Source organism: Falco punctatus, assembly GCF_963210335.1.
Source record: "Falco punctatus genome assembly, chromosome: 3".
Taxonomy (NCBI): domain Eukaryota; kingdom Metazoa; phylum Chordata; class Aves; order Falconiformes; family Falconidae; genus Falco; species Falco punctatus.
The window spans coordinates 114,741,211-114,755,620 of NC_137582.1; the positions used below are offsets into that span (position 1 = coordinate 114,741,211).

The 14,410-nt window shown below is 57.1% G+C and overlaps 2 protein-coding genes across 4 annotated transcripts in view; one reads left to right on the plus strand and one right to left on the minus strand.

Moving 5' to 3' along the window:
- The window catches only part of ASAP3 (ArfGAP with SH3 domain, ankyrin repeat and PH domain 3), an 87,981-nt gene that overhangs the window by 58,490 nt on the left and 15,081 nt on the right, over positions 1-14,410 (plus strand). The window lies entirely within an intron of this gene.
- On the minus strand, positions 3,867-14,008 carry RCC1 (regulator of chromosome condensation 1). 3 transcript variants are annotated; one of them, XM_080378858.1, is made up of 13 exons: positions 13,770-14,008; positions 13,312-13,357; positions 12,879-12,941; positions 10,440-10,668; positions 8,988-9,069; positions 8,697-8,884; positions 8,223-8,402; positions 8,043-8,139; positions 7,321-7,443; positions 6,953-7,108; positions 6,462-6,581; positions 5,872-6,024; positions 3,867-5,271 (listed from the first exon to the last, which is right to left on the minus strand). In XM_080378858.1, exons 4-13 carry the CDS (start codon positions 10,596-10,598, stop codon positions 5,096-5,098), a joined length of 1,434 nt encoding a protein of 477 aa, XP_080234984.1. In that variant the 5' UTR covers positions 10,599-10,668; positions 12,879-12,941; positions 13,312-13,357; positions 13,770-14,008; the 3' UTR covers positions 3,867-5,095. The 3 variants fall into 3 exon arrangements, with proteins under 3 accessions (XP_080234984.1, XP_080234985.1, XP_080234983.1); XM_080378859.1 differs by having other exon boundaries at positions 10,435-10,668; positions 13,770-14,007; XM_080378857.1 differs by lacking the exons at positions 10,440-10,668; positions 12,879-12,941; positions 13,312-13,357; positions 13,770-14,008 and adding an exon at positions 9,724-9,786.

Genomic DNA, 14,410 nt, shown 5'->3' on the forward strand with positions numbered 1-14,410 from the left:
TATGCATATGGAAATGAGTAAATCTGGCTTTCCTGGCGAGGACACGGGTGGTATCTCCCACCACCCTTGCTCCAGAGCAGCCCGGGGTGGATGCTGGCTCTCAGCCCTGAAGAGATGCTTCTCATTTTGCAATTCATCATTTAAAAAGAAAAAAAAAATCCACTATGAATAATTACTAGGGTTTTCTCCCCCCCTCCCCTGATTTCATAGATACAAATTCTGCTCAGCTTGTGCTATTTTATTCCCTGTGCAAGTGGGACTGGGGGGAACACGCAGAGCCCCGGGGCCGGCGTGGGTGGTGGGTGTCCCATGGGAGCACGGGGGCTTCTCCAGGCAGGGAAGGGGCCAGGCTGCTGTTTCCAGCTCCCGAGGGATGTCCTGGGCTGGGTGAGAAGTTTCCTGAGTTTTGGCCTGTTAAACGAGCTGAACCAGGACTTCAGCAGTTTTGGGAGCGGGCAGAGAGACCCACGCATCGCTATTTCAACCCAATTCCCATCCCCAAGAGACCCCACAAGCTCCTCTACCAGGAGCCACACCAGACCATCACACGCCCCACTTATACTGGCATATACTGGCCAGTTTCCCGGCCTTAACGACAGGACTCTGGGAGGTGAGACCACCCGGTGAGATGACCAGGCTCCTTAACTCCAGCCATCGTTACAGACCTGCGTGACCCGACAAGCTGCAGCAGGCTGTTTAATTAGCCCAGGGAAAACTACGTGGCCCTGCCAGCAGGCAACTTGGCAATAATTAACACTCGTTTCCTCTTGGAAGCAGGAAAAGGAGAACAAGAAATCAACTTAGCATCCCCCAAACCCTCTTGAAGATGCAGTTCCCTCCCAGTAGATCCTGCAGGAGCGTTGCATAGGTAGATTTTTTTGGCATTCAAAAAAGCATCATGTTAAAAAACCAAGAAAAAAAACCCAGAACCCCACCCATCGCTCAAATGACACACAAAGTGCTTTTTATTCTGGAGACAAAAGAGCTTCACAACACCAGAGCTCATCCACTGTGGATGCTGAAAGCCCCAAATCCCATTCTCATCTTTTGTCTGTAAATTAAAAGCCTTTTACACACTTCAAATAGCAACAGATGGGGACCAGGAGGGTGGGATCAGAGCTGCTGACCCGGGACCCCCGGCAATGGGAAAGGGTCTGGCTGTGCCGGTGCTGGACCAAGACCAGTCCCTGGCACAGCCAGGAGTTCCTCCCAAACCCCACCACAGGACTCAGTTTTCTCCTCCTCACCCCCAAAACACCGCTGCCTTGCTCTGCCAGTGCAAAACCTTGTTAATGAGACATTTCCCTTTCCTCAATTAAACTGTTTTCCTTCGCCCACCCTCTCCCCTCTGCGTGGGGGCTCATCCTTCCCCCAATTTCCAGCAACTTCCCATTGAAGTGTCACTCTGCCTCCCAAGACAATGCCGGCTGATTCATCAGCTCTGAATATTTTAAACCCTATTGTTCTCCCCAGCCCTGTTTTCCCTCTGTTCTTGAAAATACCAGCAAGCTCAGGGATGTTTTCCCCTTCCCAGGAGCACAACCAGCCCCTTGAGGATGGGTGGATGGGAATGATCCCATCCCATTTGGGAATGACTGGGGTTTTGTCCCCGGCTGCAGGAGCTGGAGGTGTGTCGGCTCCTGGCAGGATCTGGCCCTGGGGCCTCTTGCACTGGCTTTTCTTGGTTCAGTTTTGCATCATGAAACTTCCCTGTCCAACAGCGGGACTGATAAGGCGGGATTGAGAAAAGCTGCCCTGAGCTGATGGAAGGAGAGGAGCTGGGAGCAGAGCCCGACCCACCAGGGATGCCCCAGGGTGCCAGTCCCTGGTGTGATGAGGAGGGGGTGATGAGGAGGGGGGAGCCAAACCCCAGCCAGCCTGGGTTTGCACCGGGGAGGTTACAAAGCAAAACACTTCGCTGACAGCTGGGCAGTCGCCGGGGTGCGGTGGGTGCCTTGGCCAGGCTGGTCGGGTCCCTCTCTGGCTGCTTTGCACATCCCCTTCCCCTCCAAGCTGCCAGCAACGCCTCGGGGGGCTCCAGCCCTTACCAGGGTGACTTTTGTCCTTCCTAAAACAGTTTTCTATGAAGTTTTGAACAGGACATCACCTCTACAGAGTCCTTACCCTCTTTGGCAGGCATCCACACTATCCAGGAACGGCACCAAACCCCACACCTCAAACTCCCCAAACCCAAACCTGGCTTACCTGGCGATTTAACCCATCTGCATCCAGCCCCAACCAATGCCGGGGGGCCCGGGGCTGCCTCCTTCCAGCCGGGTGCCAGGAGCCCCCCAGAGCCAGAAGCTGCTCTTCCAGCCCCAGCAGCCACGGTGGCTTGTCAGCATTGCCCCGATGCCGGAGGAGTCCCACGTCTCTGGTTATTAAGTCTCTCTGCATTTCTTAGCTATAAATAGGTCAGCGAGGTTCAAAGCGAAGGGCACGAAAACACATGAAAAGCAGCCGCTGGAGCAGGACTTTGCGGAGCGTGGCACAGCCATCTGCGTCACGATGGCATCCATGGGCTTGGAAAAAGAGTGGCAAAGCAACTCAGAGTGGGACAGGGTTTCTTCCCTGGAAGGGATATAAAAATACCAGTGCTGGTTTTGGAGACAAGACATTAATGTTGAGCTTGTCGCTGGGAATCAGGCCCAAGACAACGAGCGATTTCCCCATCAGGTACCAGGACCAGCAGGTCACGTTTGATGGGAGGAGGAGCATCAAATGCAGGGTGACCGTCCCTGGGGAGCGGCATTAACCGTGATATTAAGGAACACTTGCCCCTGGCTCAGCCCACAGTGATGGCAAACTATGGGCTCCGTCCTCAGCGGCAGAACGCTCCCCCTGGGCCCACACCCCACCTGCACGTGGTGGAGAAGAGAGCCCTTTGCAAGCCCAAATCTGCAACCACCAAACACAAACCTGGCCTTTAGTGGTGGGAGAGGCGGGTGCCCAGCCTCCTGCTGGACCCCCTGCCCGTGGAGCTCATCCTGCCCCAGCCCAAAAGATGCGAGAGCAGTGGAAGCAAGAGGCTGCCGGCAGCCCCAGCTGCTCCCAGGACCCACCAACCGCCTGCCCAAAGCCCGTCCCTGGCTGGAGGCTCATTACAGAACCTGCTCCCTCCCAAACTAATTAAGACTCAACAGACGGGGGCTCTGGTCACACCAGGACGCGGAAATTGGCTCATCCGTGCCAGTCTCTGCCGGAGCACACGCACGCGCCCAGCTCAGCTCCAGCTCTGGGAGCAGCCGCAGCACCCAGCCTGCAGCGGGGATGTGCCGAGACACTTTCCAGCCACGCTGGTGGGCTCAGCTGAGCCTCTGAAGGTCCAAAGACACTAGGGATGGCCCGCCACAGGCAGGGTGCTGCAGGGAGGGTGATGGGGACAAGCAGGACCCCACCGGGACCCTCCCATCCCTGCCCCACTTCTCCCAGTGCAGCGCTCCAGCAGCCCCAGCGCCTTCTCCTGCTGCCATCCCGCGGCCGCGTCCCACAACTGCACACACGCGGCACCGGGCACGGCTGCGACCGCCACAGCACCCAAGGGTGGTCCTGCACCCCTACAAAGCCAGCTCCCATCTCGACCTGTCCCCAGGCGCCACGAGAACAGAGGACTGGCTCCTTGTCCACGGGTGGCAGGAGGCCAAGGTGTACCCAGTCTGTCCCCACCTGCCCCTGAGCACGGGCTGAAGGATGCTGAGCCTCTGCTCAGCCCTGGGCTCCCCTCCCTAGGGCCACCTTGGTGCAGATGCCGAAGCTCAGGTGGCAGCACAGCTCCTGTGGCAGCTCGGGGACAGGAACGTGGCAGGGTCTGCGGAGAGAGGTGGCAGGAGGGTTGCCCACCCCTCCAAACCACAGGAAACCCCAGGGTTTATCAAAACTCTGTTTATTCCAAACGTTAAAAGATTACATTTTTTTCCCCTCTCTTCATCAATTAATCAACCAAAATACTTTACATTTTCTTTTAAAAAAATTCAACCTATTCTGAACCATTGTACAAGTCCCAACCACCAGCCCTGCGCACACCCACCGCTTCCCCCTATTGCTACAACTTAATGTATAAAATTTCATCTTCACAGACCACCTTCTCAGTCCAGGTACCTGGAAGGCAGCACGGAAAGACGGGGCAGGCCGGGCGCAGGGAGCCAAGACCAGCTGGACCAAGACCAGAGGCGATGAGGAGGCAGTCCTGTTGTTTCAAGTGATGCGATGCATAGCTGGGGTTTGGCTGTCTTCTCAGTGAGGCCCTAACAGCAAATGAAGCCCCTTCCTCAGCAAAGGAAAGAGAAAAAATTAAAATAACAAAGTCCCCACCTGTGGGATGGATTTTGTTGAGTCTTCAAAGGCAACAGGAATCAGCAAGGGCGGTTGGGACTGCAAACCGCTGCGCTGGAGGTGGCCTCTCCAGGCAGGAGCCCCCTGCCCTTTTCCAGCAGCCCAGCTCTGCGCGCAGCACGGGCTGGGCATCATCCAGCAGCATTCCCCCTCGCAGGCTCCCAGCCACATCATCCACCCCACCGCAACCACAACTGTCGAGTGAATTGGAGAGAGCTCCTCAGGAGCATGTCTGCTGGACCAAAATCTCAGCTGGGCCAAGCCCAGAGGTCTTAGGTGGGTGGCCACAGACAAATCCAAGCCGGAGAGGCAAAAGATGTTTAGGTTAAGGGGATGAAGGAGCACCCAGAGATGGGGAACATGGGGACCTCAGAAAGCCTGATGCTCAAACCCTTTTGTGAAGAACAAGGCCTTCAGCTTTGCCAGCGCAGGAAATACTAAAAAAAAAAACCCAAACAGATGAAAAGTGGAAAACCCATCCAGTCACAGTACTGAGACCAGTTTAGGACCAAGCTGACCCAGGGGAGCTGCCAGAGCACTGGGCACCTGGGAAGACAGACACACGCTTGCAGGGAGAAAACACGAGCATCCCTGAAGAGCCCTGCTCCAGCCATGCAGACACCGCTGGGGCCTGGCTCTGCCCTCCCCACTGCCGTCAATGGCAGCCCAGAGCTGGAAACCAGTCACCCGACCGGGGCAGAAGGCGGGGGTGCGTGCACAGGTCCTGCAATCCTGCTGGGCTCAGCTGCGTGGCACTGCTTCATCAACTCTGCTCTTTGTCCTTGACCAGCAGCACAGTGTGTTGCCCGCCGCTGGACACGGCCAGGACCGTGCGGTTTTCTAATTGCTTGCCCGTCATCTCCACGGGGCTCCAGACGTCATCCTCCTCCCCTGTGCCCAGCTGGTAGTTGGTGCCCATCCCCCAGGCAAACGCTCGTCCTGCAACGGAGGTGATGCAAGTTGTGACTTCCAAGCGGCTGCACGGTGGGGTGGGAAGGGGAGCCAGCAGCCAAACCCAGGGCAGGGGGCTGGGCGATGGGTGCCAGAGATGCAGGCAGGAAGAAGAGGAGCAGCTATTGCAACTCAAAGAGGTGTTTCATCACATAGCCAAGGCAGTGTTTTGCCCCTGGGGAGCAAACCAAATCCATCAGCCCACCACAAACCCTCCTCCCACAGCTGCGGGCTACAGACGCGTGTGCAGCGCCAGAGCATGGAGGTCTCGCAGCAGCAGAGTTCAGGGTGTAGAGAAGGGACTGGCAGGCCAACGACCTGGTCAACGAGTGTTGACCTGGTCAACACTCTGGTTACAAACCTCACTGCCAAGGGCCCACAAAAATATTTGAGCAGCTGCTGCCCAGCTGCCCCCAGGCCGGGTGGTCAATCAGCGCCAGGACCTGGCTCCAGTCCCGACCCAGCTGGCGGCGTGTGAAGAAGACAAGCGGGACTGGCCGGATCCAGGGGGATCAGGACGGACGGATGAGGGGTGGGGAAGGAACACGGGGTGGCAATCCCAAGCCCCCGGAGGCCCCCGGCACTCACCATCACTGCTGACAGCGTAGCCGACCGATGCGCCGCATGCGACAGAAGAGATGCTGGGGAGCTCCGGGATGATGGTGGGCGCGCTCTTCTCCTCTGCCCCTGCACCGAGGCCCAGCCGGCCGTACTCTGCCCTGCCCAGGCTGTAGGCTTTACCTGGAGCACAACGCACACACGAGAGGGGTGGCACGAGGCGGGAAGAAGCCTGTAGCAGGCCACAGCCAGACCCTCTCTCCCCAGTCTGACTCCTAGAGGAGCATCGCTCCTCTCTGCTACACCCTAGATCCCAACCAGGAGGTGCAGGGTGGGACAGAAACCTTTGAGCTCCCCAAAATCAGCAGGGTGGGTGGGTGCCTGGACAGACTACTGAGCCTGCAAGAGCAGAGTTCACAAGTGACTCCAGGTCCCTGTTACCCTCCCTGCCTTTTGCTGCAAATTCACATCCTTGTTGCCTTGAACACCAAGGACCTGGAGGGCTCCAGCACATCACCCTCACCCCAACACCTCCCTAGCTGGGACGAGGGCCGTGGGCCTCCCCCCATCCTGCACTGTGTGACTCCCAGCCCGCCTGTCATGCCTCTCAGGGTGCTCACCCTCTGAGTCGACGCACACCGTGTGGTGCTGCCCGCCAGAGAACCCGACCCAGGACTTGGTGGAGTTCTTGAAGCACGTCAGGTTCTGCGGCGAGAAGCAGGGCTCTGTGCCCTGGGTCCCTGTGGGGCAGGATGCACAAACCCAGGCAGATCAGGTCTGCAGGCACAGACAGCCCAAGCCAGGAACCGGCAAAAAGCCATCTGCCCTGGGGTTCACCCCACCAGAGCCTAACACAGCCCCCACCCCAAGCCCCCAGAAATCAAATTTCTGCCCAAATCCACCAGCTACTGCGCCTGGGATCTAAAGCCAGAGCTATGCACGATGACCCCCCACCCCAATTTCCAGCTCCAGTGCGTCTGGCAGGTGCTTGGTGTTCAGGATCTGGGACGCTCAGCAGTGCTCCCCCCCAGGCCAGGGCAGTACAGGACTGGGAACCCCACACCCAGACCAAAGCAGGCAGGAGATCTGGAGGGATGTAAATGAAACTCACCCAGCTGGTGGTAGTTGGAGAGGCCAAATCCATAGATGTGTCCCTCCTGCGTGACAGCGAAGGTGAAGTAAGCTCCGCAAAAGGCATCCTGGAAGCGCATTTTGCCTCTGTTGCCTTTACCTCTGACAGGGACACGCTGGGGGACCAACAGGCGTTCTGGGGCAGGAGACAAGGCATCATACAAGGACTAATGATTTACACTCTTCTCCCTCCCCCTTAGATCCAGCTTACTGAGTTCAAGTAACTGATTTACATACAAGCCCTTGAGCAACAGGGAAAGAGACTGAGTCTCTTTGCTCCTCTGCAAAGTGCAGAGCTGGGGCCAAAGGACACAGAACCACACACCTCCGAGCACCACAGCAACTCACCCAGCCCTTTCCTTCCTCCTCGGTTGGCAAAGAGTGCCGGCACTCTCCCCAGCTGGCCCTGCTCGCCACAGCCGCAGGTGAAGAGGTCGCCATCCACCGTCAGCATCACCAAGTGGTCATTCCCTGGGAGGGGACGAGGGAGAGGAGAGAAGCAGGAGTCATGCTCCAGGAACCCAGCAAGACCCAGGGGCTGAGATCTCACACATAAACCCCAGCTCTCCCAGCTTTCCAGAATTTAGTGGGGTTTATTACTGCATCGGATACCTTGACACCAGCTTCTGGCACAACTTAAACCCCAGGATCTCCCTTTTCTTGATCCCAGTTCCCCAAACGAAACTTCAAAGTTTTTCTGGGAAGGTTTAGGGGCAGAGGTCTCCCCCAACCTCACCTGGGCCCTGGACGAGTTCCCTGGCTGCTCTGCTCAGCTTCCCCAAGTCTAGAAGAGGGTGAGTGCTTTGACCCTGTGGGATCGTGGTTAGAGCACTCTTGTAAGGCATTTTGCATCAGATTGGGTCAAATATTAACATTACCATCAGGGCTAGAAGAGACACAAGGTCTGTTCTCTCAAGAGCCAGACAAGAGCAAGCACAACCCTGTAGCTGGCTCGCAGCAGCCAAGGGGGAGGAAAAGGACATGGACTTTCTGGACCTTCACCTTCTCCCAAGGGTTGCAACTGCCTCGTGCACCAGCCCGACCCAGGCACACCCCAAGACGTTGCTCACCTGAGACAATTTTAATGACAGGTGCACTGAGCTGGAGCAGCACAGGAACAGAGCTTGTCTTCATGGGCTCCAGCAATCCGATCACCCCATTGTTATCCTGGGTGGAGAAAGGTGCAGGGAGATGAGTCACAGAAGCAGCAACCATCAACAGAGCTTCCAGCGTCCAAGAAATCAACATACCCGGAAAGAGCCCCAGACAAAAACCCTGCCGTCATCTGTCAGCGCAGCTGTGTGACTGTCCCCCGCAGAGACCTGCACCACCTTTTCCTGCAGCTCCACCAGCCCTGGTGTGGTCTCTGACCCTTCTGCTGAGGTGTCACGCCCGAGGGCACCTTCATCGTTGCAGCCAAAGGTGTAGATCTGCAGAAGAAGAGCGAGCTGATCAGGATGGGACCCGGAGGGACAACAAGCTGAGTTGAAGTGAGGGGGCAGAGGCCCACCGGGCTGAATTATCCCTTTGAGCCTCCAAAATTCTGTGGTCCATGGCATGGGGACCACAGTCATCCCTGGAGCTGAAGGGAGCTACACGACTGGGCAGAGTAAGGTCTGATTCAGACCACCCCTGCTCAAGAACACGTCCCAGAGCTCGCGGGGAAGCACAGCTCAGTCTCCCCATACCCCCCCCGGGTGCTGCCCTGTCCACGCTGCACTCACTTTTCCCGTCTGGCTGAGGCACACCGTGTGCATCCCTCCGGCTTCCACCTGCACCACCATCTCCGGCAGCGACACCAGGGCCGGCTTCTTCCTCTCCATCACGTCCTCCCCCAGGCCCAGCTGGCCAACATCACCCTGCCCCAAGGTCAGCACCAGGCCGGGCTGCGTGCAGTGGGACGGGTGGCAGACTGCAAGATGAGAAATACCACGCATCACACATGGGAAACGACCCTTCCGATGCAACCGGTCCCTGGGAACAGGGAGGGAAAACTCCCAGGGATATTTTCTTACCTTTAATCTTCTTCCTTCCCGCAGACTCTTCCAGCACCGGGCTCTTCTTCGCAGTGCGCTTCCCCGGCATAGTGCCTTGGATCTGAATGCCAACGACACGCTGTCAGGGGGTCGCCCACGGGCCTGTCGGGTGTTCGCCCCTCCCCCCCTTCCCGGCTTTAACGTCACCTCGGGTCACCGGGGGGGGGCTGCCGAGGGAGCCGGGCTGCGAGCGCCCATCTCTGCTCCCCCTCGGCAGAACGCAGCTTGGGTGGGATTTTCCTTGCGCGTTTTATCGCGGTCCCTCTGCGGCGCTGCCGTCAGCCCCCGTCAGCCCCCCGCCCCGCGGCGCAGCACCCCGGGGGGGCCAGGCCTGCCCGCCCCCCGCATCCCGCCCCCACGCAGGAGCACGACCCGCGGGGGGCCCGGTGGGACCCCCAGAGCTAGGCCGGGCCCACGGGCGGCGTGTCCCGCCCCCACGGGCGGCGTGGGCCCAGCTCACCGCCCGCGGTCCCCCCCCGGCCCAGTCGCCCCCCCCGCCGGCCCCTTCCCGCCGTTTGAATTCCCCGCGCCGCCTCACGTGGGGCCGCGCAGGCCCGCGGCCCGGTCTGGCCCCTCCCGCCGCCGCTCTCCGCTCGCCCCGGCGGCCGGGCGCACCCAGGGCGGGCCGGGGCTCGGCGGGCGCGACACACCCGCGCCCCCCACCCCCCTCCGCTGCCCCCCACCCACCGCCCCCGGGGCCGCGCCGCGCTCCCACCTCCGCTCCGCCGCCGGCCGGGCCGCCGCGCCTCCGCACCGCGCATGCGCCGCCCGCCCGCCACAGCGCCCCCTGCCGGCCGGCGGCTGCGCGGGCAGCGCCCGGGAGGCAGCGCCAGGCCGGGCGGGCAGGGCGGGCAGGGGAGGCAAGGCAGGCAGGGCAGCGCCTGGCAGGGGGGGCAAGGCAGGCAGGGAGAGCAGTGCCAGGCAGCGCGGGCAAGGCAGGCAGGGAGGGCAGCACCTGGCAGGGCAAGGCAGGCAATGCCCGGGAGGGAGGGCAATGCCAGGCAGGGCAGAGCGCAGGCAGCACAGGCAGCACCAGGGAGGGCAGAGCGCAGGCAGGGCAGGCAGCACAGACAATGCAGGCAGTGCCAGGCAGCTGCCGCTCCGGAGGCCCTGCGCAGGGTTCTGTGGGGTGTCCTGGCCAGTGCATGCCTGTTACCACGTACATTGCCTGTCCTGATGCCCCACCTCTAAGAAGCAGCAACTCCTACGGGCAGCACGGCCACATGCACAGCAGGGAGGGGACAGATCTGCAGTGTAAGGTATTTAACCCAAGGACTTGTCTAATTGGACAATGTTAATGAAGCAAGACAAGGTATCAACAACATCCCGCGGGCCCACGTGCTGAGGTCTGGAAGCCAGGACCATAGCCAAGCTGCTATCTACCAGAGCTTGTTCTGGAGCCATCTGATGGAAAACACAAACTTACGTAACTTCTTTATGCCCTATTTGATCCCTTTGGATTGGTTTGGAATAAAAGCCACAAGTCCAGTAACTCGCGTTGGTGTGATGCCGAGGTAGCCCGCAGCCCGTCCCGTTCTGGGTAGTCAACTGAGAAAGCAAGTTGATTTCAGACCAAATTTTCCAAAGCATCTACAGCGGTTTTGACCGTTTCAAGCGTAACAAGAGATGTTTGTAGCGGCCTTCTCCGGCTCAGGAATGCCTAATTATGGAAATAACGATTGCACGAGTTGAGGAAAAATTGACTTGTCTACAGAGGATTAAAAGCATCATTTACAACATAAAAGGGCTTCACTAAAGGCTCCTGCCCATGGGGTGGAGGACTCTTGCAAGACCCCAGTGTGGCTGAGTTGGGTGTTGGAAGGTGGGCCACCACCACACGTACCCTGGGCCACTGCCCTGCTGGCAGGAACACCTCCAGCTGCTGGGTTGTGAAGAGCAGCTGGGTATTATTAAGCACATTTGACCCAACTGAACTCTTCAAAGGGGTGAAATGCTGTCCAGACCGCTCATTTCGCGGTTGCTGCCAGAACCCAACCATTGCTTTGTCTGTGTGGAAATGGGATGCTGAATTTCTAGCATTTTTGGCAGTTTGTGCCATTAATGTTCCAAATCAGTTTCCAGGACCGCTCAAAACCCACTGGCACTTGTAATCAGATTCACCTTCACAATCACACTCCTTAAGAGTTGCAAGGACACTTCAGAGCCAGTGACCGGGAGTTTTGGAACTTTCTGGTCCTCATAATTAGCATTACAATATAGCTTAAGATGAAACCAAAAGCTTTTATCCATTTGGCTTCCTGAGAGTATTGAGGCATAGAGCTGACCACAAGGTTCATCCCCATTATGGCCCTTCATCCTAATGTTCGTTACAGCACACTCCACCTTTACCATCCCCTGTCCACTTTTATTCTTGGAGCAGGAACTGGATAGTTTCTTGCTGTCACAGCAACCAACAGTCTGTGCTTGCATCAGCAAGGCCTGTCTCTTGCCTAACAGGAGAGTATTAACTATTCCAGATTAGTACTCCAGTAAATTTGCAAGTCCACCCCTCGGGATGCTTTAGACCAAAGGTCAACATAATCCATTTGGCATGTATTAGCTTTTTTTTTTTAAACAGAAGCCAAGCCAATTACATACTTAGCCAACAGGCCAGCCTCATCTACCCTTGAACAGATCCGGCTCCTGAGGTGCGCTACCCACCCAGCCAGTAGCCCAGGTGATCCAATACCCTTCCACGGAAAAGGATAACCCTGGAATGTTTTATAAAGTTATTCCAGACACCCACTGGATCTCTTTGGATGAGCTGATGGGACATCCCTTACCTTATCCTTTCCCTCTGGATTTCACCAAGGGCAGGATACCCAGCCAGCCGCTCAAGGGCAGCAGTAGGTAGCCAAGTTAATTATTTACACTCCAATCCTTTAATCCTAAACCACCCCCACAGAAGCCACCCATCAGTATCGTTCCCCTTTTGTTGCCATTCCCCCCACAGCAGACCCGACCATAATCAGGCTTCTGGGTAGGTACTGCCCACTACTAATACAGCCCAAATAGCTGCCAGCATGGGTTTGAAGTGGGTTTCTGCAGCTTTCCCGACTAGGAATCCACTGCTGATTCCAAGTGAGAGGCATCAATGTCCTGGATGTTTCATACTCCAGGACTAACCAAACAATTCGCTCACAAAGAAACACACAGCAAGCAAAAAAAATATATTTATTTAATTCTTTACTGTAGCTAAATACAGGTTTAGAAATCGGTAATTTAAGGCCTTTTTTCAGATAACACAGATGCACAAATTGCTGGCCTTGCCCACATCCCTCCAGTATCAATTTCCCCTGGAACGTCCTGTCCTGGCCACACATGGGGGTCAAATCCACTTTCCCAGCAGCAGGACCGGCCCCACTGGAGAGCAGGGTTGCTGGTCCACAGCCCTCCTTCCCATTCCTTTCACACCCCACGCTCCCACCATTTGAAGGCACCCCAGATGCAGCTCCTTCCTGGCATGCCAGGCCACCCACAAGTCCCGCCCTTGACTTTGTGCCGCCTTTCAGGCACGCGCAAGCCGATTCTACCACAGTCCCATGGCTTTATCTGCCTTTTTTGTGTGCAGCCAGCCCACCAGGCTCAGCCCCAGTCCGTGCTTCTTGTACCACACAACTGAGCAGCCATCTGACCCACCACGTGCCCAGGCACACTGCAGTTCTGCTCGGGCCCCCAGAGAGCCACTTCATGGCAGTCCCCAGGGTGAAGCACGTGCTGTTGGAAGGCCAACAAATGCAGATCTTTTTTCTTTCCACTTCCAGCCCATTCCCATCTCTGCAGCTACATTTTGATTACACACACCACATCAACTGAACCTTAACTATCACCCTTATTAAGTATTTGGGCTGGTACTCCCAATATACTCACCCTCTCTTACCAGCCACAGGGATTCTTTGTTAGCAGCATCTCATCTCAATTAGCAACGAGTGCCTGCAACAATTTAGGAAAAAAATGTTTGTTTCTCCTCTTTCCCCAATTCCCATAGCACAAACAAGGCCCCAAGATAATCAAATTGTCTCCACTTCACCAAGGACTCTTTTTTTCTCTATAAGATGACTCTGGAATAAGGTTTCCCCCCCACACCCGTTCAAAGTCCAAAAATATCTTAGAAGCTAGGGAACGCCTGAGCTAAGCTTTCACTGTTAACTAACACCTATAAAGTCTGCATCAGGATTCAATTACTTTAAGCCGATCCAATTCAGTTTTCGTAAGGAATTGAGAAATAGCAAGCTAACTAAAAATATAAGCTAATAAGAGAACCGCATAATATGTACAGCCAACAACATTAGTGCAATATTACCTTCCAAACCAGTGCTCTGCTCATGCCAGACTTTTCAAGCTTGGAACTGGAAATGATAAAAAAGTGCTTTAAGCCATTGCTCAAGGGGTTTTTTCCCCACTTGCCCTTCGCTCCCCTCCCCAAGCCATGCAGCCCAGCACATGCCCCCCCCCCCCAGCCAGCCATTTTGAGTGGCCAAGTGTTTCCTGCATGGTTTGTCTCCTCTGTCACCGCCCGAGGGCTCAGAGAAGCAGTAGGAATATGCAGGCTGCAGACTCGAGGCCCGGCTTGTTCTCCAACGTCGTGGAAAGGGACTGTACGTCAGGGGCCCGAAGGCCTACGCTCCCATGCGCCACACGGACAGAGCCGAGAGAGAGCGACTTCTCCGGGTATCCACGTTGGACCGACATTTTAAAGCATTGCAGCCCCCCCTCCCCCGCCACACAGCCCACAGGCGGGACCCCACCAGGGACACTCACACGACGGAAGCAGAGCTGGACAAGGCCGGACAGCATCAGGCGTCAGAAAAGCCTTAAGAGAAAAAGATGGTGAGGAGCGTGAGAGGACTGCGGCCCCGGGGTGCCCCCCAAGCAGCGCTAAGCAGCCAGCTCGCCACCTCTTACGAGCATGTTAAAAGAGACACAACGTTCCCAGAGCTGGCCACAGGCAGCATGGCCCTTCACGGCCGCAAGGACCACAGAGAAGGGAAGAGAAGGGAAGGGAAGGGAAGGGAAGGGGAGGGGAGGGGAGGGGAGGGGAGGCCGCGCCGCCGCCGGGAGCTAACCTACCTGATCCCGTCCCGCCGCACGAAGAAAGAGAACGAGACGCGGCGCGGCGCAGTATTTATAGGGCGGGCGGGGGCGTGGCTAGGGTGCGCATGCGCACGGCGCACAGGGAGGGGCTTCCGTGTGGTTGGCGCATGCGCCACGGGAGGGCGGGAAAGGCCCCCAGGGCCACGCCCCCCGCGAGGCGGTGGAGGAGGAGCGGGGCCTGGCCCCCCACGCTGCTCCCCCGGCCATAGCATTTAAAACACGACCACGAAAATCAGGGTTTTTTTAAAAAAAAAATCCTAAAATACTTTTATTCAATAATTAAAATCTGTCGCTGAGGAGACTGATAT